We start from the raw sequence: 26132 nt of genomic DNA on the forward strand, positions 1-26132 counted from the left end.
GGTGGGTTTTAAATGACCCCCCCATTTCTAGAGTGCTGGCGAGCTTACAGCTATAGGTCAATGCGATTCAGCCAGGTGCACAGGAAGAATGTGATAACACTCCAACAAGGCCACCTCAGTGATGGCATCACATGTCACTTTAAGGCAGAAACAACTGATAGTAGTTTGCCAAGGGTCATCTACTACTTCTGCCACAGCGAACTGTTTGGTTTGGTTCTGTCTCAGTGTCATAAATTATGCCAATATATGCATAAAACACATTCATAGAAAGAAGGAACCTTGCTTTTCCTTTCCACCATTGCATTCTCAGTCCTTAGTAGAGGACCAGGTTCAGTCTCAATGTTCAGCAATTAATGGGCAAATAAAAAGGTGAATGTTGGGGCACCTGGGTGGCTCAGTTGGTTAAGCGTCCGACATCAGCTCAGGTCATGATCTCACAGTTCGTGGGTTCGAGTCCCGCGTTGGGTTCTGTGCTGACAGCTCAGAGCCTGGAGCCTGCTTTAGGTTCTGTGTCTCCTTCTCTCTCTCTGCCCCTTCACCACTCGCGTTCTGTCTCTCTGTGTCGCAAAAATGAATAAACGTAAAAATTTTTAAAAAGAAAAGGAAAGGTGAATGTCCTCTTGCTTCTGTACAATGAGGTCTTGTTGGCTGCTTTTGGTTTTAAGGTTTTCTTACAGCCAGACTGGGAGTGAAGATGCATGTATCCACAGGTGTGAGAAATTAATAGGAATGTAGTTTAAAATGCATTGTCTTCTCAGAATATTACAGTATGGATTGTGTTCCTATCATTCTCCTGATATTCCCAACCCTTCTTTATCCTCAGCATAAAAGTACAGCATGAGGCCTGGGAACCAGAGCAGCGAGTTCCTCCTCCTGGGGCTGCCCATCCGGCCAGAGCAGCAGGGCGTGTTCTTCGCCCTGTTCCTGGGCATGTACCTGACCACGGTGCTGGGGAACCTGCTCATCATCCTGCTCATCAGGCTGGACTCTCGCCTCCACACCCCCATGTACTTCTTCCTCAGCCACTTGGCCTTCTCTGACATTTCCCTTTCATCTGTCACAGTTCCAAAGATGCTCATGAATATGCAGACTCAGCAACATTCCATCCCCTATGTGGGGTGCATTTCACAGGTGTATTTCTTTATATTTTTTGGTTGCCTTGACAGCTTTCTTCTCACAGTGATGGCGTATGACAGGTATGTGGCCATCTGTCACCCTCTCCACTACACCAAAATCATGAGGGAGGAGCTTTGTATCATCCTAGTGGCTGGCTCCTGGTTCTTCTCTTGTGTCCAAGCTCTTTTGCACACCCTCCTGGTGGACCAGTTGTCCTTCTGTGCAGGCACTGTCATCCCACACTTCTTTTGTGATCTTGCTGTTATGCTCAAGTCTTCCTGCTCAGACACCTCCCTCAATGAGCTGCTTATCCTCACTGAAGGAGGATTGATCTTCATTCTGCCATTGAGTGGTATCTTGGGCTCATATATCCACATGGCAGGGATCATTCTAAAGGTCCCCTCTTTCAAAAGAATCTCCAAAGCCTTGTCTACATGTGGCTCCCACCTCTTTGTGGTGTGTTTATACTATGGGACAATTGCATGGGTTTACTTTTTCTCTTCATCAGGCAACTCCAAAGACAAGGAGATAATTGCTTCTGTGATGTACATGGTGGTCACCCCTATGCTGAACCCCTTCATCTACAGCCTGAGGAACAGGGACATGAAACATGCTCTTCAGAAAATTTTTAGAGCCAAGAACCCTCGCTAATATGGTTAATTTAAACCCATTGTCATGAGCACTCGTTGGGCTATAAACATATCTCTTTTAAAAGTTGTGACTTGGGTACCCCAATGTTCATAGCAGCACTCTCAACAATAGCCAAAACATGGAAAGAGCCTAAGTGTCCATCAACGGACGAATGGATCAAGAAGATGTGGTTTATCTATACCATGGAATACTACATGGCAATGAGAAACAATGAAATCTGGCCATGTGTAGCAACATGGATGGACCTTGAGGGTGTTATGCTGAGCGAAATAAGTCAGACAGAGAAGGACNTTCAGATTCTGTGTCTCCCTCTCTCTCTGGCCCTCCCCTGATCATGCTCTCTCTCTCTCTCTCTCTCTCTCGCTCGCTCGCTCGCTCGCTCTCTCTATCTATCTCTATCTCTCAGAAATAAATAAAAAACATTAAAAAATTTTTAATAAAAAAATAAAAATAAAAGTTGTGACTTGGACAGCTCTTACTGCTGACATCATTTTTCATCTTATCTCATTTTATGTTTCCTATCATCTTTTTCTTCACCTGATTTTTCATCTTATCTCATTTTACATTTCCTATCATCTTTCTCTTCACCTGATTTTTCCCCCTACCAGTTCTCTGAATTCTGTGTACTAATGTTTCTATAAGAAAATCCCTATGATATTCACAGCAAGTTTGTGAGACTTTTGAGCCCACTTCACTGGGCTTTAAGAACTTTTCTTATCTTCCATCTTTTTCTTCAGTAAGTCTCTTTATCTGGTACTGATATTGACATATATTTATATGAATTTTCTTAATACCACCATTTTCTTAATGTGTGAAGAATTCAGAAGAATTACCAAACTGCTTAACTACTGAATGGTGTGTATCACAGCTGACATTAATTAAGCATTTAAATATGTCTTTTATTTAATCCTCCCTACAAGCCTCTTATGAGAGCACTAATATTTTATACAGAGAGCAAAACAAAGCCCAGAGAGATCAAGTAAACTACTGCCCTAAGACTTAATACCAGACATGCATGACTTGAAAACGATATCTTTAACCATATTACTTTATTGCCATTATCTTGATCTGTAACACCATTGACCAGTTTGGACATTTTTTATCCTAATATATAGCATACAATAAGTACTCTTTTGTATTCACTTTTTATTCAGTATAGTAATGGTTAAATCATCACATTTGAATATTATAATTTTCAAATGTGTCTATACATTCTTAATATATTCATCCACTCTAGTTTTGACTGACATTTGAGTTGTTTCCATTTTGGGACTTGTGTATATACTAGAGAAAGGGATTTGGGGGCCACAATGTATGTGTATTTTCAGCATTAATAGATAATACCAGAAAGTTAGATAAAGTGCTTGTTTTTTTACAAGTCATTTCTGTAACATATAGAAAACTGTGGTTCACTTCCTCACCAACACTTGTACTATCCATCTTTTCCACTGTACACATTCTTATGGGTATGTAGAAATAGTGTGCAGTGGCTTTAATTTACATTTGTCTGATAACTCATGTAGTTTATATCTTTTGCCTATACTTACCGAATATTTGGCTAGTTTTTCTTGTAAAGAACCTGTTCCCAATGTTTTGCTGATATTTTATTGGGTAGTCTGCTTTTTAACATTGATTTATAAAAAATTCTTTGTATATTCTACATTTTCGTTCCTTGCTAAGTATACATATCAAGGATTTTTTTCATTATGTGGCTTGCTTTTTCAATATATTGTCTATTTTAAGTTAATTTTGTGTATTTAACACACAAAAAAGTCAATGTCATTCATTTGCATGTAGATATTCAGTTTTCCCAGAGCCATTTGTTCAAAAGATTTATTTCTCCTATTGATTTGTCCTGACATCTTACAAAATTTCAGCTGTATACAAATTTGAGGGATTACTTCTGGACTTTCAACTCTGTTCTATTGGCCGATATCTATCTTCATGCCTATATCATACTAGCTTGATTACTGTAGTTTTGTAGTAAGATTTGAAATCAGGACATATGGATCCTAAAACTCTGTTCTTTTTTTTTCCTTTTATATATTTCTTTTTTTAAAAATAGTTTATTGTCAAGTTGGTTTCCATATAACACCCAGCGCTCATCCCCACAAGTGCCTTCCTCCATGCCCATCACCCTGAATGCGCCCGATCTCCTCTGAAACTCTGTTCTATTCCTTCGAGATTGCTTTTGTTAGTTGGGATCCCTTAAATTTCTATAGGTAGTTTAAAATCAGCTTGTCAATTTCTACAAAGACTACAGCTGGGATTTTGGTAGCAATTATGCTGAATATATAGATCAATTTCAAAAGTATTATTATCTTAACAGTATGAAGTATCTCAAGCCATGAATATGGGATGTATTTCCGTTCATTTACATCTGTAATTTCTTTCAACAATATTTTGGTTTTTTTATACTATTAATTTCCACTTATTTTGATGAATTTATTCTTAAGTATGCTATTCTTGACATTATTATAAGTAGAATTGTTAATTTCATTTTCAGATTGTTCCTTTTTAGTGTGTGAAACGCCACTGATTTTTGTATATCGACCTTATACTTTGCCATCTTTGAACCCATTTGTTCATTCTAGTAGTTTGTTTTTTGATTCCTTAATATCTTTTACAGTTGACCCTTGACCAGTCCACTGACTGCCCCCCTCCCACACACATGCAGTTGAAAATCCACGTATAACTTTTGACTCCCCCAAAACTTAACATACTAATAGCCTATTGTTAGGCTTAGATAATTGTTATTGTTGCCAATAACAGAAACAGTTGATTAAAATATATTTTGTATGCTGATGCATAGGAGCACATGTACCCCAATGTTCATAGCAGCACTCTCCACAATAGCCAANTTAAAAAAATATTTTGTATGTTATATGTATCATATATTGTATTCTTACAATAAAGTAAGCTAGAGAGAAGAAAATGTTAAGAAAATCAGAAGGAAGAGAAAATACATTTATAGTACTGTGTTGTGTGTATATATATAACATATAAGTGGACCCATGCAGCTCAAACATGTATTGTTCAATGGTCATATAAAATCATCAGAAAATAAATGTAGTTTTGCTCCTTCCTTTCTAATCTAGATGCCTTTTATTTTCTTTTCTTTCTTGACTGCCCTGGCTAGAAACTTCAGTAAACCTTGAATAGAAGTGATATTGTTCCTAAAATTAAAGGGGAAGCCTAGATATGATGGCTGCACAACACTGTAAATATACTGAATGCCACTAACTTGTGCACTTTAAAATGGTTATCCAAGAGATACAGGAGTGCTGATTCATAGGGACACATGTACCCCAATGTTTATAGCAGTGTGTTCAACAATAGTTGAGTTATGGAAAGAGCCTAAATGTCCATCAACTGATGAATAATAAAGAAGATGTGGTTTATATATACAATGGAATATTACATGGCAATGAGAAAGAATGAGATCATGCCATTTGTAGCAATGTGGGTGGAATTGGAAGGTAGTATGCTGAATGAAGTAAGTCAGTCAGAGAAGGACAGATATCATATGTTTTCACTCATATGTGGATCTTAACAGAAGACCATGGAGGAAAGGAAGGGTAAAAAATAGTTACAGAGAGGTAGGGAGGCAAGCCATAAGAGATTCTTAAATACAGAGAACAAACTAAGGGTGGATGGGGGGTGGGGGAGAGGGGGAAATGGGTGATGGGCACTGAGGAAGGCACTTGTTGGAACGAGCACTGGGTGTTGTATGTAAGCAGTGAACCATGGGAATCTACCCCAGAAACCAAGAGCACCCTTTACACACTGGATGTTAGCCAATTTGACAATAGATTATATTAAATAAACAAAATTGTTAAAATGGTAAATTTTATGCTATGTGTATTTTAGCACAATAAAAAATAATCAAACAATGCAATTTATCCCCTAAGCAAAATAAAAGAAGGATTAATGTAAAAAAGAGAGAGCCAAGCCATAAAACAGACTCTTAACTATAGAGAACAAACTGAGGGTTGCTGAAGGGGAGGTGAGTGGGGAATTGGTTAAATGGCTGATGGGCATTAAGACGGGCACTTTTTGTGATGAACCCTGGGTGTTTTATGTAAGTGATGAAACACTAAATCCTACTCCTGAAACTAATATTACACTGTATGATAACTAACTGGAATTTAAATAAAAACTTGAAACTACCATATATATAATATGAATTCATAATATGATATAATATTCACTAATTCAACATTCATAATACTTTAAAATTTTTACACACAATTTTGAATGCTTTCTATGTATAGAATGTATGCTAGGCAACCTAAGATCTTCATACATCTGTTTCATTAATTATATATAACACATATATAATTCATATTACATATAATATGAATCCCAGAAGAATAAAAAATAAAATTGAGAATATTCAGAAAAATAATGGAGGCAAATTATTCAAATATAAATGACCTCAGATTTCAAAACTCTATAGAGTGATAAAAAGGAGAGAAAAAGAAAAGGCCCATACCTCCGTAGATTTAATAAATTTCAAAGTCAAAGAGAAAATTCTAAAAGAAAGGGAAGTTTGCCTACACAAAAACAGTAATCATACTCACATCAGCTTTTGCAAGCTATGCTGGATGTAAAAAGACAATGAAATATTTTTAATGAATAGAAGGAATATGGCTTTAAAATCAATATTTTATATCCAGCAAAGGTGTCACTTAAATGTAGAGATATATTACAAATATTCGTAGATATATAAAGCCTCAGAAGTTTTGCCACACAGAGATTTGTGGAGGAAACATTCAAATTAAAAAATAAATATTTTTAGGAAGTGCTGCAAGATGTTTAGAAATTAAGGATGATTAAATATCTTGATATAGCTTGGGTTTTTTTAGGGCTTAAACTAAAGGAAAAATAAGAAAGTATATCCATTATAAATCAGAATTAAAATGCCTACAAATCATTATCAAAAGACAACCAACCCATGGAGGAGGGCACTTGTGGGGATGAGCACTAGGTGTTATATGGAAACCAACTTGACAATAAACTATTAAAAAAAAAAAAAAAGACAACCAACCCAATAAAAATGGGCAAATTCTTCATAAAAAGATCTAAGAATTGTCAATAAGTACATGGAAATGTGCTCAACATCATTAAGAATTGGGGAAATGCAAATTAAAATCACAATGAGCTATCACTTCAAATGGCAAAAATGTGAACTCTAAGATTTTTATTGTGAGAGAATATTTTGTTTACTGACTTATTTACCCGAGAAAACCAAAGTCCAGAGAGGATAACTGAACTTCACAAAGTCACAGAGAAGTTCATTTCAAGTTCATTTCAACTGAGCAACAGACCAAGTTTTTTGCCACAACGAATACTTCAGAGACTGGTGTTCCCAGATGTCTCAGTAACTTCCAGTAGGGAGCTCTGGGGATAATTCCAGAAACTGCAGGGAGATAGCTTCTTCTTTTTTTCTTTCTTCCTTTCTTTTTTTTTTTTTTTCTGAGTTTCTAGTCAGTTTGGCTGACTCAGGATCAAGGATGGCCTGCTCTCATTTCTCCATCCCTGGAGTAGATGAGGGGTCCATGTCCCAGGAGCCATTTAAGCCTTAAACATAGGGGAAGTGGTGTCATTTCTTCTGATCATCAAATATGGTTTCTCCACCCTTGACGAGTAACATCCCAGAAGAGAAGAGACAAATCTTGACCTTCACATGAAAAAATGAGGAGCTCTTCTGGGCCTGACTCAAGACTGAGAGTAAGTCATTGACCATGTTTCCCCTTTTCCAGTAAGTCAAGAGAAGCAGATTAGTCCCTTGGAAATTGTTTCAGGAATCCTGTTTCTAGTACCAGTTGTAGCGGAGAACACCTGAGGTCTCACCAGGTAGAGAGAAGGGGGAGGCACCCAAGGTGAAATGGCTAAATAGCAAAGGCACGCAGGCAGGACATGTTAGTTGGTTGAGGACTGTGAGCAGTTTCATAGGTGAAACTGGGGTGGCATAGCATGACGGGGAAGTGTCACTGAACAGACAGATGGAGACAGACTCAGGAAGGGCTAATAATGTGTTGATAAGAAAAAGTCTGGATATTATCCTGATGGTGACAAGGAGACTCAACAATGATCTATTACATCAATTCAGTTATCCTTCTTCACAGAGGAGGAAACTGAAGTCCAAGAGGTTAAATGAATTATTCAAAGCCCTATTACTAGGTTTGATCAGGTGAGTCAAAATTTCCTTCGTACAAACTGCTGTGTTTTTTTGTTTTTTGTTTTTTGTTTTTTTTGGTCTACACTATACAGCCTAAATATCCTTCCTGGAGAAAAATAAATGAGTCTAATATAGAAGTTTTCAGTGTACAGATATAGTAGGGATCCCACTTTCAGAAGTAAAGGAAATGCCCCCACATGGTTTTGACACCCTTCCGCAGCATGCACCACTAGCCAGGGTGTTAAACCATCTGTCATAATAAAGTCAAAACCAGAGAATGTATCATTTTTCCAAAAGTCAATTGTTTTAAGTTGTATTAGTTTATTTTCCCAGAATATCAGAAGAATTTTGAGAATATTCATTTACTTTTGTAAATTTTTCATTTGGTATCAATGGAACCATTTATGATAGACTATGCTTCTAGTAAATGACTAGATTCCTGAAGGTTGATTACTTGTGCAAGAAAAGTGGAAAATTGTAATATTCAGTTTTTTCTAATTCTGACTATAAAGATGATATGACTAAATGAATACAATGAATTATATCACTGTACTTCCTGCTGTTTGCTAAGCGCCTGAATCTGGAATTAGTTGAAGTTGGTGGTAAGAGAGAGAGATACCAGGAAGAAAAAAATCTGAGATTCTCAGAGTAATAATCACGGTCTGAAGCCATTAGCTTTGTTTAGAAGTATAGAAAAGTATAGAAAGTATAGAAACTGGATCATATCCAAGCATTGGGTTAAATGGAAATGGACTGACTTACATTAATCACACTCACAAGAGACTGATGCATAAACCAAAAATATCAATATCTTCATTTGTCATGAGAACTGTAGCTACCAAATTGAATGGATATTTACATTCTCCAAAGTGATAGATGTGTGAATTAACTTGATTGTGGTAATCATTTTACAATGTATATGTATATTAAAACATCACATTGTATATCATACATATATACAGATTTTATCTGCCAACTTTATCTTGATAAGTTGAAATGAATGAATGAGTTTATTTGTTAAGTTTCTAATGGCGCATTTTCTCATGAAAATATACAGGAAGCTGAACTAGAGTCAGAAAGTCATTTAGTAAACACTGAAAAGCAGCATAGCAGAATTCAGAACTTAGACTTTTGACTTAGATAAACTTTATGTCAAACCCTAAATGTGTAGCTTTGGCAATTTTCTTAACCCTCCTGAACCTCAGTTCTAATACCTTTAAAATAAAGATAATCATAGCATCACTGCACAGGGTTACCACTTAAGAAAATCCAGTGGCTGGCACATGGGTAGTGTTCAGCCAGTGTTAGCTATTGTTACCCTGACTTTTCCACTGAGTTAGAGCCAGGAATATGGATTGGATAAATTCAATGTCCAATGTTATCTAGTAATGAGATTCCTTGTGTAGCCTCACTGTGACCGCTGTGGAACAGAAAGATATTAAAGTCTCAAATCAAAACACTCTCTTCTCAGAACTGAGAGAAACAAACTGAAGTGTAGTTTCAGTGGGGGTGGGGGGTGCAAGCTAAGGATTTGACTCTCTCCAATTAGGTTTGCAATATATGAATCTAAAAAACAAATATAAGAGGCCCAGTTACAGCAAAAAAAAAGGGGGGGAGGGGAGAAAAAAAGGAAAAAAGAAAAGAGAGGGGGAGTCAGGAGCTAGAATACACAGTCTAAAACTAAGATTTTAAATCCAAGGGGACAAAGAAGAAATTCAGAACTAGGTAGAGGAGTATCGGTAGGTGAGGAACATCAAAATTTCAGAGGAAAGGCACAAATAGTTCCCAGACACGCTGGGGGGAATTGGAGCAGAATGCTCTTCTACAGCCTCTTCTGTAAAAAAGCTGGGAAATTTAGGGGCACCTGGGTGACTCAGTAAGTTAAGCATCCAACTTCAGCTCAGGCCATGATCTCGTGGTCCATGAGCTCAAGCCCTGCATCGGGTTCTATGCTGACAGCTCAGAGCCTGGAGCCCGCTTCAGATTCTGTCTCCCTTTCTTTCTGCCCTTCCCCCATTCTCTCTTTCTCTCTCTCTCTCAAAAATGCACAATCATTAAAAAATTTTTTTAAAAAGCTGAGAAATTTAAAAAGGGCCTAAATGGAAGAAACTAAACATAAAACATTTATGTTTTAATTTTAACAAAGATAGAATTATACATATATATGCTGTGCTAAAATTATGCCTTAAAAATCTTAGATTGATTATAAAATAATTTATAATTATAATTATTATATATAATATTAATTGATTTCATTTCATTTAATTAACTTTTCATGTAAGTAAAATATTATTTATTTATTACATTATTCTTCAATGAAAAAATAGTATATGCTGATGAGGTCTGTGTAATCAGAGTGCGTTTCTTTTTTACATTGTATGTCCATATTTCATGGAGACAGCTGGGATAGTTTGAAGGCACCTTGGATAGCTGGTCAAGTACTGACACCAATCTATAACTTTACAAATAGTTTGATCCGAACTGTCTTTTTAACATGCACAATTATAAAGTCGAGCTTTGCCAAACCAGAATTGTCTAATGATTTTTCTAATAGAACTATGAAATACTTTTCAACATAGTATTATTTTACTTTTTGCTGTTTATAACAAAATTTGTTTCATACAGAACTCAAGACATGAACAGAAGAAACCAGACCAGCATTTATGAATTTCTTCTCATGGGCCTCTCTGAGTGGCCAGGGCACCAGCCTCTCCTGTTCGGACTCTTCCTGGGCATGTACCTGGTCACCGTGGTGGGGAACCTACTCATCATCCTGGCCATCGGTTCTGACCAGCACCTCCACACCCCCATGTACCTCTTTCTAGCCAACCTGTCCTTTTCTGACATTGGTTTCATCTCTACAATAATTCCCAAGATGCTAGATAATATTGGCTCAGGAAGTAAAAGGATTTCTTATGGTGGGTGTCTGACACAGCTTTATTTCTTTGGCCTATTTGCAGATCTGGACAACTTTCTCCTGGCTGTGATGGCACTTGACCGCTATGTGGCCATCAGCCACCCCCTCCATTATGCCATGACCATGAACTCCCAATGCTGTGTCCTATTAGTGGCTGGGTCATGGGTGGTCACTACCTTCCACGCCCTAGTACATACCCTCCTGGTGACTAGGCTTTCTTTCTGTGGCCCCAATATCATCCCCCATTTCTTCTGTGATCTGGTCCCACTCCTGAATCTGGCCTGCTCCAGTACTTATGTTAATGACCTGGTACTCATCCTTGTGGCAGGAACATTGCTAATTGGACCCTTCATCTGCATCCTTACATCTTATTTTTACATTGCATTGGCTATCTTAAGAATCAATTCCCCAAAGGGTAAGCAAAGGGCCTTCTCCAACTGTACCTCCCACCTCTCTGTGGTCTCTCTGTTTTACAGCACAGCTATTGGGGTCTATTTATGTCCTCCATCATCCCCCTCAGGTGGAAAGGATAGAGTCTTCTCAATAATGTACACAGTGGTAACCCCCATGCTGAACCCCTTCATCTACAGCCTAAGAAACAGGGATATGAAGGGGGCTCTAGGAAAACTACTCAGAAGAGAAACACTCTAACATTCTTTCCCAGGACCTCAGGGTCCTGACTCCCAAGACTCAGAGCTGGGAGTTGAAATTGGCCTCCTGAGAGTTTAACCACTGTAGCTTCCCTGAACCTGAAGCTTCTTTTTTTTCTTATGTCTATATTTCAAAGTACTGATTGACACTGAGGACAGGGAGGCACCAGTGATATCGGTAACCTCAGATCATCACTGTGACGTGCCCATGCTCTGAGTAGCTTATTATCCACTCTCCAAATGGCTCTTGTTATTTTTACTGGTGCCTAAGAGAAGTCTGTGGGTGGGGGGATTTGCATACTTATAAAATGAAAATGAAAGTCCAAACTTTTGTTTAGCTCAACTTATAACAGAACTATGGAAGATCTCTTTAGCTCAAGAATATGGGATTCATTATTTCTGGCAGCAAGAAATATAAAGGAAATAATCTGGTACTTTATATTTAAACAGGCAGTGTTCTAAGAAATACCAGAACGGGGTTTTAGTTTAAGTTCTGGGGTGGCTTTGGCATAAATGAACTGTGTGACAGCTGGATAATCATTTGATGTCTCTGAGCCTTGGTTTCCCAGAATATTTATAAAATAAAGTGATTTAATTATGTTAGTCTAAGACCCTTACAGGCATATACTCCAGCTCCAATAATATTTAGTGTTATTGTGACAAGAACTAAAGATTTGAAGTCAGAAGTTACTAATCAGGACCAAAAATCCTCCACTTTCACACTATGTAATTCAGGGAACATTCTTCCTCTTTGAGTTCTGGTTTCTTTATCTGTAAAGCTGGTAAAACACCTATATAATAAGAGTAACAAATAATAAATAATACATAAACTTACTTGGATCACAGTAAGTACTCAATAAATGTTTATGGAATCTAAATCTTTGGTTCTGTTATTTACCTTAATCAATCTTAGGACCTCCCTCTCTCTGTTAGGACAACCCTCAATTACTCACACTCTGGAAGCCCTGTTTCCAATCTTCATGTAATTTATGAAGGATCTTCTAGGTAACTGCTTTCCCTGGTAAATATTTGGGAGGTCTCTAAATACGCAGGAGGAAAATGCAGTAACTATGTAATTTATATTTGCTTCACATTGATCACCAAAGGTTGATTTAATGTAGGTTGAAGGGTGCACTAGTGTTGGGGAGGAATATTTCTTCACCTGGCTTGACCTCCTCCAAGTGGATGAGATTCAGTTTGCAAAACAACTGCCCTAGTTTGTTCCTTCATTCACTCTGCCCCAGAACAGAAATTTGGCACACTCAGCCCAGATCATCCCTGTTTCTTATTGAGAACCAGTCCTGTTTGGTTAGGGAGCATGTACTCTGCTATGTACCTTCAATGGCAAAGCAGCCCCCTATACACCTGGGAAACCTCCCTAATCCAGCAATACCTGCTTCTGGAGTTGGTCAGAAAAGCATGTAGGTTCTCACCTCAAGTCATGTTTCCAACCTAGACATCATCTGTAGTAAAGGGGTGATTTGGCCCTGTCTGTTCTTTGTCCTTGTATTATTCATTAGTTGATTTAGAACCCAACTGGGAAAGTAGTAGCCCATTTATTGAGTTTCCCCAAACACCCTCAACAATCTGAAAATCATAGCTCCAGCACATAAGAGCTGGGTGACTCTACAGTAAGTTATTTAACACCTCTGAATCTCCTTGTTTGTAATAATGAGGTAATAATATGAGTTTTTATAATTTTGAAAAATAGTAAATAACTGAAAAAATGTAATTAAAGCACTTATTATGACCCTTAACATATAGAAGGGACTCAGAAAATAGCTGTTGCCCCTGTTGTCATGCAGCTGCTGCTGTTTTCATAGCTGCTTTTGGCATTGTTGTAGGTCTTGTTAGCTTGACCCCTCCCCTGCTGATTAATAGTCATCCAATTGAATCATATACTTTATAATGGTTGTTGTTCTTTGCATTTAAAAATGTAAACATGTCTTAAAAATAAGACATGTTAGAATTTGGCAAGCATATCTGAGGCCATTTTATTGCCATAGCATCCACCATGAAATGAAAGATTCAGAATGTCCTGGCCCAATTCTTACTAAGAGAGGTAGACCTTTATAACAGGTGTTTTTAAGCCATAATGTGAGAATGCATCTTGGTTTGGGTTCACTTAGAAACAGGTCATGAGACAAGAGTTTGAATGCAAGTAGTTCCTTTGGGAGATGATTCCAGGAAACAGCAGGAGGACGTGGGGAACTAAGACAGAAAAGGGAAGGTAGGCAACGAAGAGACACCACCCAAGTGAAATACCACGCTGAATAATTGGCCCTTCCTGTTATGGATTGGGAACTCTTGAACTAGTGCAGAACAACACTTCTAAGTTATCCTGCCTGAGGGAATCTAAGTTACCCTGACTCCCACCAGCTGAGACTGAAGGCTACTCCTAAGGAGCATTACCTCCTCAGCACTTCTTTTCTGCTATGCATATATATCTGGAACTCAGGGGACTCCCTGGGACACCTCCAGCTGCCAGAGAAAACCCTCAGACATAGATGGAGATGCTGGCATCTGAAAGTATGTGGTGGAAAGTCACATACTTCCTGTCAGCGTCATTGCAATCATAAGACTTGAGGATACATGGATGGGCAACAACTGTCTGCTACTGCTCACCCCTTGCACCACTCAGACCCTCTTTTCCCCCACATCAAGTTCATTACACCCTATCACTATTCTTTTAAAGTGGTAGCTGGTTGCCATTTTTCCTTTACAAAAGGCAATAGGAGGGGTAGTAGAACAAGCTGTAGTCCCCACTGCTGCATTTGCCCTAAGATCATAATTGGCAAGTCACCTCCTCTACCAGGTCTCCCTTCTAGTTGTTCAGCACTTCTGTTGATCTAGGTTGGTTGTTCAGGGGTGTCTTTCAGATCTGACTTCAGGTTCTCTGACTCTGCTTGCTATGCCCTTGTTAGCTATGCTTGGTGTAGTTTTCTGTGGTTGCAGAACATTATTACAATTTTAAAGATCTTTGTGCAATTACCTGACAGAGGAAATCTGTGGATTGAAGTGAATCTAAATTCCAGTAATGCTGGGTGTCCTCCAATTAAAACAGCTGTTTCTCTTATCTTCCGGGTATAAATTACGCCCTCCCTAAGCATCTTAAGCAGAGACTGTGTGGGGACGACACCCCTGGAGAGTCACAAGCACATAAGCCTAATCACCAATTATGTCACCGTGTTTATGGAATTTATCCAATAATGACTTTTCACAATGACTACTTTCTTCTTCTACAATACTTATTTTATCACTTGGAAAATCCATACCTGAGCTATATCATAGCTTTGGGTCCCCAGATGAACTACTGGAATCAGGATTCTCTGCCCACGACACCCATAATAGGTCTAATTCATTACGACCATTCATGGAAGCACCTGCTGGTGTCCCAGGGAAACCCATGAGCTCCAAACATACACCCCACTGCCCCCATTAAATAGCAACAAACTTACTTCTTCCTAGTAATTTGGATCAAGCACTGCTATGGTTTGAATGTGTCTTCTCCCAAAATTCCTTTTGCCTTAATTGCTTTCTCCTTCTCTTCTTCTCCCTAAGGCTCATTCATTCTTTAGATCTTAGCCGTCATTTGCATCTTAGCATCATTTGCTCAGGAAGGTTAGGTGAGAACTTTGTAATTTATATGTTCCAAACTACCTGTTTCTTTTTCTTTATCAAAAATTTATTTTCTTTATTTTTTAATTTACATACAAGTTAGTTAGCATATAGTGCAATAATGATTTCAGGAGTACAATCCAGTGATTCATCCTCTACATATAACACCCAGTGCTCATCCCAACAAACGTCTTCCTTAATGACCCTTGACCATTAAGCCCATCGCCCTAGTCATAACCCCTCCAGCAATCCTCAGTTTGTTCTCTGTACTTAAGAGTCTCTTATGTTTTTGTCCCCCTCCTTGTTTTTATATTATTTTAGCTTCCCTTTCCCTATGTTCATCTGTTTTATATCTTAAATTTCACATATGAGTGAAGTCATATGATATTTGTCTTTCTCTGACTAATTTTTCATAGTACAATACCCTCTAGTTCCATCCACATTGTTGTCAATGACAAGATTTCATTCTTTTTGATTGCCGAGTAATACTCCATTGTGTGTATGTGTGTGTGTGTGTGTGATGTGTGTATACATAGCCAAAGTATGTATTCCAGATATATATATACCACATCTTCCTAATCCATTCATATGTCGAGGGACATTTAGGCTCTTTCCATACTTTGGCTATTGCAGATAGCACTGCTATAAATATTGGGGTACATGAGTCCCTTTGAAACAGCACATCTGTATCCTTTGAATAAATAAATGCCTAGTAATGCAATTGCTGGGTCATAGGGTAGTTCTATTTTTAATTTTTAAAGGAACCTCCATATGATTGTCCAGAGTGGTGGCACCAGTTTGCATTCCCACCAGCAGTGCAAAGGAGTTCCCCTTTCTCTGCATCCTCCCCAACATCTGTTGTTGCCTGAGTTGCTAATTTTAGCCATTCTGACTGGTGTGAGATGGTATTTCATTGTGGTTTTGATTTATATTTCCCTGATGATGAATGAACAAAACCCCAAACCAGCAAAAGACAGGAAATAAAGATTAGAGCAGAAATCAATGCTATCAAAATGAAAAAAGAAACAAACCCACAACAACAACAGTAGAACAGATCAATGAAACCAGGAGCTGGTTCTTTGAAAGAATGAAGAAAATTGATAAACTCCTAGCCAGTTTGATCAAAAAGAAAAGAGAAAGGACCCAAATAAATAAAATTAAGAATGAAAGAGGATAAATTACAACCAACACTGCAGAAATACAAACAATAATAAAAGAATATTGTAAGCAATTATATACCAATAAAATAGGCAATCTGGAAGAAATGAACAAATTCCTAGAAACATATGAACTACCAAAACTGAAATAGGAAGAAATAGAAAATTTGAACAGATCAATAACCAGTAAAGAAATAGAATTAGTAATAAAAAAAATCTCCCAAAAAACAAGAGTCCAGGGCTGGATGGATTTCCAGGGGAATTCTACCAAATATTTAAAGAGAAATTAACACTTATTCCTTTTAGGCTGTTCCAAAAAATAAAAATGAAAGGAAAACTTGTTAGCTATAGTCACCATGCTTGACATTATATTCTAGAACTTATTCATCTTTTTTTAAAAAATATTTTTATTTATTTCTAGGAGAGAGAGAGAGACAGCGTGAGCAGGGGAGGGTCAGAGAGAGAGGGAGACACAGACTCTGAAACAGGCTCCAGGCTCCGACCTGGCAGTCAGCACAGAGCCCGACGCGGGGCTCGAACCCACTAACCGCGAGACCATGACCCAAGCGAAAGTCGGACGCTTAACCGACTAAGCCACCCATGCGCCCCTAGAACTTATTCATCTTAATAACTAGAAATATATATGTTTCGACCAATGTACTTCTCCCCATTTCTCCCCCTTACCCCTGCCACAGCCCCTGGAAACCATTAATCTACTCTTGATTTCTACGAGTTTGACTTTTTTAGATTCTATATATAAGCAAGATCATATAATATTTGTCTTCTCTGTCTGACTTTTTTTTTACTCAGCATAATACCCTCGAGCTTCATCCATGTTGTCACAAACGGAAAAATTTCCTTCTTTTGTATGGCTGAGTAATATTCCATTGGGTGCACTGATATCATATATTTTTAATCTTTCGTCTGTTGACAACACTTAGGTTTTTTCGATATCTTGGCTATGGTGAATAATGGTGCAAGGAACATTGGGGTAACTCATATGGCACCTGGAAGGACTGACACAAAAGCATCTGAGCACTTTTTTTTTCGTTCTATAAAGCTTTTTTAAATTTAAATCCCAATTACTTAACATACAGAGTAATAATGATTTCAGGAATAGAATTTAGTGATTCATCACTTGCATCTGAGCACTTTAAATAGAATGCCTGACACACAGTAAACACTCAACATATGTAACCTATTATGATTGCCGACTCTGTGCATTCGATGCTCTCTGTGTCCATGTGATTTCAGATGTTTGAGAACAGCCTGACATGAGAGCTGATTAGAATGTCCCATTTCTCTTTCTAGGGATTGTGTTGTTCCCAGAATGGGGAGAACCTAAGTAAAAGGGAAATAGCTCTCTGAGCTGCATACTAAGAACAGTTAGAGACTTATGAGTCAGATCAGGAAGGAAAACATAACAGAATATTTCTTTTTTTTCTTTTTTTTCTTTTTTAATATTTTTATTTATTTCTAGGAGAGAGAGAGACAGCGTGAGCAGGGGAGGGTCAGAGAGAGAGGGAGTCACAGACTGAAACAGGCTCCAGGCTCTGAGCTGGCCGTCAGCACAGAGCCCGACGCGGGGCTCGAACCCACGAACTGCGAGATCATGACCTAAGCGAAAGTCGGACGCTTAACCGACTAAGCCACTCAGGCGCCCCAAGGAAAACATAACAGAATATTTCTTAAGCGCACTATAATCCCTACAAATTCATAATAAACTCAGAGCAACCACAGAGAAAAAATGGGCAAGGATATAGTGGGAAAACTCAAAGAAGAGAAACCTGAAAATGGTCCAAAAATTTTTAAAAAATCCCTCAGTAATTAGAAAAATAAAAAGTAAATCTATAATAAAGTATTGTTTCTTTTTCCATCATCAGACTGGGAGACAGTAAAGAGTTTGCACACAGGCTAAAATGAGCAAATCAGAGAACTCTAGATGCTGGCGAGGATGTGGAGAAACGGGCACCCCCCTACACTGTTGGTGGGAATGTAAACTGGTACAGCCCCTCTGNTTTGCACACAGTGTATTAGGCTGTGTGGAAAAGGATACTTTCCTATGCTCTTGGAAGCTGTATAATTGGCTCCAACCTTTTGGAGGACAATCTGATGGTACCAATTGAAATTAAAAATTCACATATACTTTCATCTAGCACTTTTATTTCTAGAAAAATATATGTGCACACAGATATCTGTAAAAGAATGTCCATGTAGCATTGTTTATTTAATAGTGCCCCCCAAAATGAGATACCTGGCATGAATAAGGAATGTCTATAACTTGTGCTCCACCAAATAATCTATTAAATACTTTAAAAAGTTATGAGGTAAGGGGGTACCCAGTGGCTCAGTCACTAAGTGTCCACAGACTGTGGGTTCGAGCCCACGTTGGGCTCTCTGCTGACAGCGCAGAGCCTGAAGCCTCCTTCACATTCTGTGTCTCCCTCTCTCTCTGCCCCTGCCCCACTCACACTCTGTCTCTGTCTCTTTTTCAAAAATAAACATTTTTAAAAAAGGTTTTTTTTAATAACAAGGTAGGTCCGATGGTGACATAGGATGTCTATGATATATTGATGAGAGAAACAAAGAAAACTTTAGAACAAATGATCCCATTTTTGTAAAAACAAAATTGTCCATATGCACATATGAATGGGAAAGTGTTTGGATGGGTACATGTCAAAACATTAACAGCAATTACTCCTAGAGAGGAAGGTGGAAGGTGGGAAACAGACTCTCAGTTTTCCCTTGATACATCCATCATTCACTGCTAAATACTTTTGAAGGAGGGTGTATCATTTAAATAAAATGTAAAACAAGAGGCTACATTTTCAAGCACTCAGCATAGGGAGATACCCCATCCATGCCTTGGCCATATCTAAGTTTTTATGGGCTTTCTTCTCAGAGTCCAATTTTGGAGCCCTTGTCAGAGAACCTCATGTCCAGGCTGGTCTCTTGGGTCCTGGCCACTCCCAGGACCATCTGCCAAGTCACAGGCAGTCACCAGTGCTAATAGCGGAAGCACTGCCTTGTGAGCCCCACTCCCCAGAGATGGCAGCAAATTTGGACGATGACACACTTGGGGCTCTGTGCCAGTGAGAACCATGGAATCATGTAGAAGCATGGATAAAACCTCCCAGTCTCTTTCCCAGACATGCCTTCCTACCCCTGACCAGCAAAGCACCCCCAGAAACCTAGCCGCTCTTCACCTTCAACTCCTTTCTGATGCTTTCCTCACTTCCATGTTTGGCAACTTCCTCTGTCCTCCCTGAGTGGATAGCTGTGTGTTACCGTCAAAACAAGACATCATGACACATGCTGCCTGAGGGAGGAAGGAAGTGCCAAGCCCAACCCACTCCAGTCCAGTCGGAGGCTCCCAATAAGGTGAGTCTCTGCACTCTGGACCGCACACCCAACAGCAGTTTATGAGCACTTGAGGCAATTCCTCTATAGGCTCTCTGCAATTTCTGTGGGGACAGCCACCTTTCCCAAACTGGATCCTCTGCAGCGGTGTGCACGTTGTGAGGTTTGTTGTTGACTTTCTAAATTTTCTTCTCTTTTTCCCTTTCTTTCTTTTCACAATGCCTCTTCCTTATGCCACAATCACACATACTATGGCTTCATGGACTCTCCCCTTCCCTTATGAAAACCTAGCCACAAACAAACAAACAACCCAAATGATTTTCACAGTCAAGAGTATTTTTATTCAGGGATATTTTCCTGAGTCAAAGAGACAATATGTGATGGAATTCCAGAAAGTTGCAATCACTTGGGGAGGTATTCATGGATAGTCAGGATTGGATGACCCTACAATGAACCCCTGGACATGGTTATTATCTTTGTCTTCTCTTAAAAATGGACCCGGGTTTTTTCTTTCCACTTCTAGGAATTAATGGTCAAACTGAGAAACTCAGAGAATAGACTGACTCATGTTATCCAAGTGTTTCTTCTATTTATAAGGGTCACTTTGGAAACAGACAACTCTTATTATCAGGAAAGTCTGTGATCTGACTGTCAGGAGTTGTGGGGACCAATTCTGTGATAGAATTCCTACAGGAATTTAAAAGAAACTTCTCTACATTGTTTCATAGAATAGGTTTTTTTTTTTATAGGTCCTTTGTATTTCCATTTCTTTTTTTTTTTTTTTGATGCATTAGTTTTCCTTTATTTTTTTCTTCCTTAAATGGTTTATTGTTAAGTTGGTTTACATATAACATCCAGTGCTCATCCCAACAAGTGCCCTCCCCCATGCCCATCACCCTCCTTCCCCTCTCCCCCACCCCCATCAGCCCTCAGTTTGTTCTCAGCATTCAAGAGTCTCTCATGGTTTGCCTCCCTCCCTTTTCCCGACTATCTTCCCCCTTCTTCTCCCTCATAGTCCTCCTTTAGCTTCTTCCTAATCCACCTATATGTGCAAACATATGGTATCTGTCCTTCTCTGCCTGACTTATCATAGAACTTCTTAATAGAGCATCTATGTCCATGGTCCCTTCTGGTTTTTGTTGTTGTTGTTTTACCATGGCTCTGAAAGCAGGTATTATTTTTTCCATTTCCCAGATGAAGAAACTGAGGCACTCAAGAATGAAGTGATTTTCCTAAGGCCTCCAGGAAAATTTTCATGGCCAATCTGGGACCAAAGCCCAAATATTCTGGTTCCTGGATTAAGACCATTCTCACACACTACATTACTTTTTCTCCATCCACATCCTTTATAAAGCAAGAGTCTTGGGGTGCCTGAGTGGCTTAGTTCATTAAGCTTCAAACTCTTGATTTTGACTCAGGTCATGATCTCATGGCTTGTGAGATCAAACTCCACATCAGGCCCTGTGCTGACAGCAGAGAGCCTGCTTGGGATTCTCTCCCTCTCTCTTTGTCCCTCCCCTTCTTGTTCTCTCTCTTTCTTTCTCTCTCTCTCTCAAAATAAATAAATAAATAAACTAAAAAACCCCCAAGATTCTTCTCTGGTAGCTTGCCATTCCTGGCTTCCCACCCCCTTCCCCACACCATATTATTCTCATCTGCCCATAAGGAGCTGATATGCTGTACTATCAATCAGGCAGGATAATCTCCAGCAGCTATGATGAAAATGAGGAAGACTCCAAGGTTCCAGGCAGCCCGCCCTCCAAATGCTTCTGGGGCTTTCTCCATTCTTATGGGCAGTTTGGTCCCAGGAGCTTCAAGGGCATTGTCCCAGGTAGCAGCCATAGCCTGCTAACTGTCCGGTAGAGGTCATTCCCTTCTTACAACCTCCCTAAGAACTGAGAGGAAACATCTCACGTTTCCTAAACCATAAACTCAGGGCGACCTGCTCCAATTTGGAGGGTCCAGTTACAATTACAGACAAGTAAGGGGAAGGAAGTGCAAGACAAGAATGAAACACAGATCCTAAATGGGTGAGCTGGGACAGAAAGAGCATGACTTCTGAGTTAGCTCTGTGATCCAACCCTATGCTCAGTGGCCCTGGGGAAGTTAATCCATCCTTCTGGTTCTTTTTTTTTTTTTAATGTTTTTATTTATTTCTAGGAGAGAGAGAGACAGCGTGAGCAGGGGAGGGTCAGGGAGAGAGGGAGAGACAGACTCTGAAACAGGCTCCAGGCTCTGAGCTGGCAGTCAGCACAGAGCCCGACGTGGGGCTCAAACCCACGAACCTCGAGATCATAACCTAAGCGAAAGTCGGACGCTTAACCGACTAAGCCACCCAGGCGCCCCATTCTGGTTCTTAATTTAATGATCTGAAAATGAGAATAATATCTACTCTCCAATCTAAAATGAGAATTAACCTAAAAAGAAATGTGGTAGACACTTATTACTGGATAAAGTCACATGATAGCACAGTGGAAAAGGAAGAAAAAAAGAGAAAAGTAGAAACTGGAATAGTTAGGGAATGCTTAAGAGATAGCATAGCCCAGTGGTTAAGAGCATGGACACTGAGGTTATATGGAACTGAATTCAAATTCCAGTTCTACCACTTGTTAATTCTGTGGCTTCGAGGATGTCACAGAACCCCTTTGAGCTTCAATTTTTTCATCTGTAAAATGGAAATAATAATACTGATGTCACATAATTTCTGTGGTCACCAAATTAAAAGCACATAGGTAAAGCTCTTAGAACAATATCTGGTTTATAGAAAGGGCTCGATACATGAGTGGCTACAACTTTTAGATCTGATGCATCATCATACCATAATGAAACCAATTCAGAATAATTCAAGAGCATATTATGAATTTCCACATTTTTATAACTGAAAAGCCTTATGGTCATTCTCTTGAGTTGTATCATGGTGACATCCTTTAGTTGGAAATATAAAAACAGATAGGCCAGCAGAGGTGAATAAATCCATTTCTAAGGGGCAAGAAGCGAAGTGAGCTAAATGGGCAGTGTGATATAGTTGGACGTTTGGAGAACTCAAGGTGACCACTTAACATGGTATTATCCTCAGCAAATCACTCCCCTAAGCTTTGGTTCCTCATCTGTGAGATGTAAATAGTAAGTGGTTGTTGCAGCTCAAGTGTCTCAGAATAGCTCTGATGATAATATGAGATAATGCATGTGCAAGTGCCTTACAGAGAGGCTGTTCTTAATTAGTTCATACTTTTTCTCCCAACAATCTAATTGTGAAGTTTAAGATTTCTTGGGTTTAGACATGGACACAGCTCACTTGTACACTGACCACTCTTGATCTTTTCCTGAAAAGGTATGACTTATGACCACCCAGATCATTATGATGACCCTGTGAAGAAAGGTCAGACACACAGAACTTTGCCTAGGTCTGGGAACCACATTTTAATGATAGTGACAGTGTGGAGTAGGTTCACTGTAGAGAGACCTGGATGACAAACACTCACTCCCAGAAAAACCTAGAGACCAGTAGAATAGGACTGAAAAACATTAATAGGTATAACTGCTAGAATTTACTGAGCGCACACCAAGAACCAAGCACTCTCATTTCATCCTCATAAACACAACTTCATGAGTGATGAACATCCCCCTTCCATTTTAGAGATGAGGAAACCGAGACTCAAAGAGGATAAGTGACTTTCTCAAGATCATATGACTATTAAGTGAAAAAGCCGGGATCCTAGGCCAATGTCTGGGTTTTTGACTACTGCACAGTCTGCCATTTTTGACTGATGTTTAGATTCTTAAGGGCTTTCATGTTGAAGAATGACAAACTTGTTCTGTGAGATTCCAAAGGGCCAAACACTGTCCAAGTAATAGGACTGAAGTTAGTGTTGCATATTATCAAAAATTGTTTTTAATGGTGTGCTAACAACTAGATTAGGTCTCCTTCAATTTTTTTGAGAGCAAAAGATTAGAAACTGCTTACTTAAAAAAAGGATTTGTTATTGGTTATTAAGGTCATTCATTTTCTTCATATTCTGATTGTCCCATCATTTGACTCCTTTGAGGTTTTTCTATCTTGAGCCAGTGCATCTAGTAAGATTTGGGATGGATGAAAGTATGTCTTTTATTTGTTAGGCAAAAGACAGGATAATGCATAAGATTCCAACATATTGATGACAAAATGATTTCAGAAAAGAGACACATAGAAACTGAGAATCTGAAAACTGTTTCTCCTAAAACGTGTCTGTATATTCTTTGAGAAGTTTTTGGTATCACCAGGGGTATACATTCCACAAAATACAAACTGTTGGACCAAATAACCTCTGAAGCCCCTTTTTATAGGTGGATTCCTTGGTTATGTAGCCCATCAAGAGTCTTATTACCATGTATAAGGTGCCTTGGTTTTAATTTGAGGAGTCATCTTATACAGTATCACTAACATAGTCTTTGGAGCCCAATAAACATGGCTTTAAACTCAGATTTTGCCCTTTATGGGCAAAAACAAAAGAAAACAAAAGGCTTAAATTTCCATGCCTTCATTTTCTAATTTGTAAAACTGGTGAGTCTGTACAATTTGTAATAGTGGTGATGTTGATAATGAAAAATCCATACCTCACTATTTTGGAAAAGAATTAAGTCCTTGATCTCTTTATCAACATCGTGTGTAGTTTATATTGGAACACAAAAGTGATAGTAACTAACTGCCTGCTCAAATGTTCAAGTCTATAATAATAATCCTTTTTTAGAAAACAGTATAGGCTTCCTCAAAAAATAAGATTACAACTACCATATGGTCCTGCAATTCTACTTCTGGGTATTTATTCACAGGAAACAAAAGCACTAATTCATAAAGATACATGTACGATTATGTTCGTTGCAGCATTATTTACAATAACCATGACATGAAAACAGCCTAAGTGTCTGTGGATGGATAAATGGTTTAAGAAGATGTGGCATGTACACACACACACACACACACACACACACACACACACACACTAGAATTCTATCCAGCCATTAAAAAAAAAAAGAGAATGAAATCTTGCCATTTGCAATGACATGGATGGGCCTTGAGGGCATTATGCTAAGTGAAATAAATCCGATAGAGAAAACAAATACTATATGATCTCACTTATATGAGGAATATAAAGCAGGAAAAAAGCTCATAAGTACAGAGAAGAGAGTGGTGGTTGCCAGAGGCAGAGGGCAGAGAGTGAGTGAAATGAGTGAACAGGGTTCAAAGGTATAGACTTCCAGTTGTAAAATAAATAAATCATGAGAATGTAATGTACGGCATTTTGAACATAGTTCATAATATTGTACTGCATATTTGAGAGTTGCTAATAGAGTGTATCTTAAAAGTCTTCACCATAAGAAAAAGAACTTCTAATTATGTATGGGGATGGACATTAACTAGAATTATTGTGGCAATCATTTTGCAATTTATACAAATATTGAATCATTATGGTGTATACCTGAAACTAATATAATGTTATATGGCAATTATATATCTCAATAAAAAATAATGATCCTGTCTGTTCTTACGGCAACAGATGGTCAATACCAACTGGACCAGTATATCCCATTTTGTTCTCTTGGGCATATCTACCCACCTCGAAGAGCAGATCCCACTCTTCTTTCTTTTTCTACTGATGTATGCCATCAACATTTTTGGGAACTTTGCCATCATCATATTGATTATCTCTACTCCAGGTCTCCACACCCCCATGTACATCTTCCTCAGTAATTTGGCTTTGGCAGACATCTGTTTCACCTCCACCACAGTCCCCAAGATGCTACAGAACATTTTCTCACCTACAAAGGCCATTTCTTACATGGGCTGCATAGCCCAGACTTATTTCTTCATTTGCTTTGCAGCCATGGAAAACTTCCTTCTGGCTGTGATGGCCTATGATAGATACATCGCCATCTGCTACCCTTTCCGCTACCCTAGGATCCTGACCAGAAAGCTGTGTTCACAGATGGTGGCTCTGTGCCATATCCTCTCCCATCTTCATGCCCTGCTGCACACCTTTCTTATGGGCCAATTAATCTTCTGTGCAGATAACAAGATCCCCCATTTCTTCTGTGACCTCTACCCTCTGATGAAGATTTCCTGCTCCAGCCCCTACCTCAACACCCTGATGATTCACACGGAGGGTGTTATTGTCATCAATGGAGCTCTGGCTTTCATCATTGCCTCCTATGCCCGCATCATCTCAGTGGTCCTCCAGATCCCCTCAGCCAAGAGCAAATGGAGAGCCTTTTCTACCTGTGGCTCCCACCTCACTGTGGTGGCTATCTTCTATGGCACACTCACAGGGGTCTACTTCCGTCCTCTTTCCAGCTATTCGGTGACTGAGGGTCGCATTCTGACAGTCATGTACACAGTGGTGACCCCCATGTTGAACCCCTTCATTTACAGCCTGAGGAATGGGGATGTCAAGGGAGCCTTCAGGAAATGGATGAGAAGAATATGGACTTCTTTCTTTAGATAA

At 38.9% G+C, this 26132-nt stretch overlaps 3 protein-coding genes across 3 annotated transcripts; all 3 read left to right on the top strand.

Annotated features, from left to right (window-relative positions):
- Positions 1–837: 837 nt before the first annotated feature.
- On the top strand, positions 838–1767 carry LOC144234999 (olfactory receptor 1J4-like). Its single transcript, XM_077768444.1, has one exon. It carries the CDS (start codon positions 838–840, stop codon positions 1765–1767), a length of 930 nt encoding a protein of 309 aa, XP_077624570.1.
- Positions 1768–10586: 8819 nt separating this feature from the next.
- Positions 10587–12295, top strand: LOC144235000 (olfactory receptor 1f45-like). Its single transcript, XM_077768445.1, has 2 exons — positions 10587–11490; positions 12201–12295. The coding sequence occupies exons 1-2, from the start codon at positions 10587–10589 to the stop codon at positions 12293–12295; spliced, it is 999 nt and encodes a 332-aa protein (XP_077624571.1).
- Positions 12296–19605: 7310 nt separating this feature from the next.
- Positions 19606–26132, top strand: LOC144234855 (olfactory receptor 1Q1-like). Its single transcript, XM_077768176.1, has 2 exons — positions 19606–19674; positions 25188–26132. Exons 1-2 carry the CDS (start codon positions 19606–19608, stop codon positions 26130–26132), a joined length of 1014 nt encoding a protein of 337 aa, XP_077624302.1.

The sequence above is a fragment of the Crocuta crocuta genome, unplaced genomic scaffold (assembly GCF_008692635.1).
Source record: "Crocuta crocuta isolate KB4526 unplaced genomic scaffold, BGI_CrCroc_1.0 scaffold35, whole genome shotgun sequence".
Taxonomy (NCBI): domain Eukaryota; kingdom Metazoa; phylum Chordata; class Mammalia; order Carnivora; family Hyaenidae; genus Crocuta; species Crocuta crocuta.

What these genes read in the sequence shown, in the direction of transcription:
- LOC144235000 (XM_077768445.1), top strand. Translation starts at nt 10,587, where the DNA reads ATGAACAGAAGAAACCAGACCAGCATTTATGAATTTCTTCTCATGGGC. An exon ending in GGATATGAAGGGGGCTCTAG is followed by an intron (nt 11,491 to 12,200) that starts GAAAACTACTCA and finishes AGATTTGAAGTC; the next exon opens with AGAAGTTACTAATCAGGACC.
- LOC144234855 (XM_077768176.1), top strand. Translation starts at nt 19,606, where the DNA reads ATGCTGCCTGAGGGAGGAAGGAAGTGCCAAGCCCAACCCACTCCAGTC. An exon ending in AGTCGGAGGCTCCCAATAAG is followed by an intron (nt 19,675 to 25,187) that starts GTGAGTCTCTGC and finishes TTACGGCAACAG; the next exon opens with ATGGTCAATACCAACTGGAC.
- LOC144234999 (XM_077768444.1), top strand. Translation starts at nt 838, where the DNA reads ATGAGGCCTGGGAACCAGAGCAGCGAGTTCCTCCTCCTGGGGCTGCCC.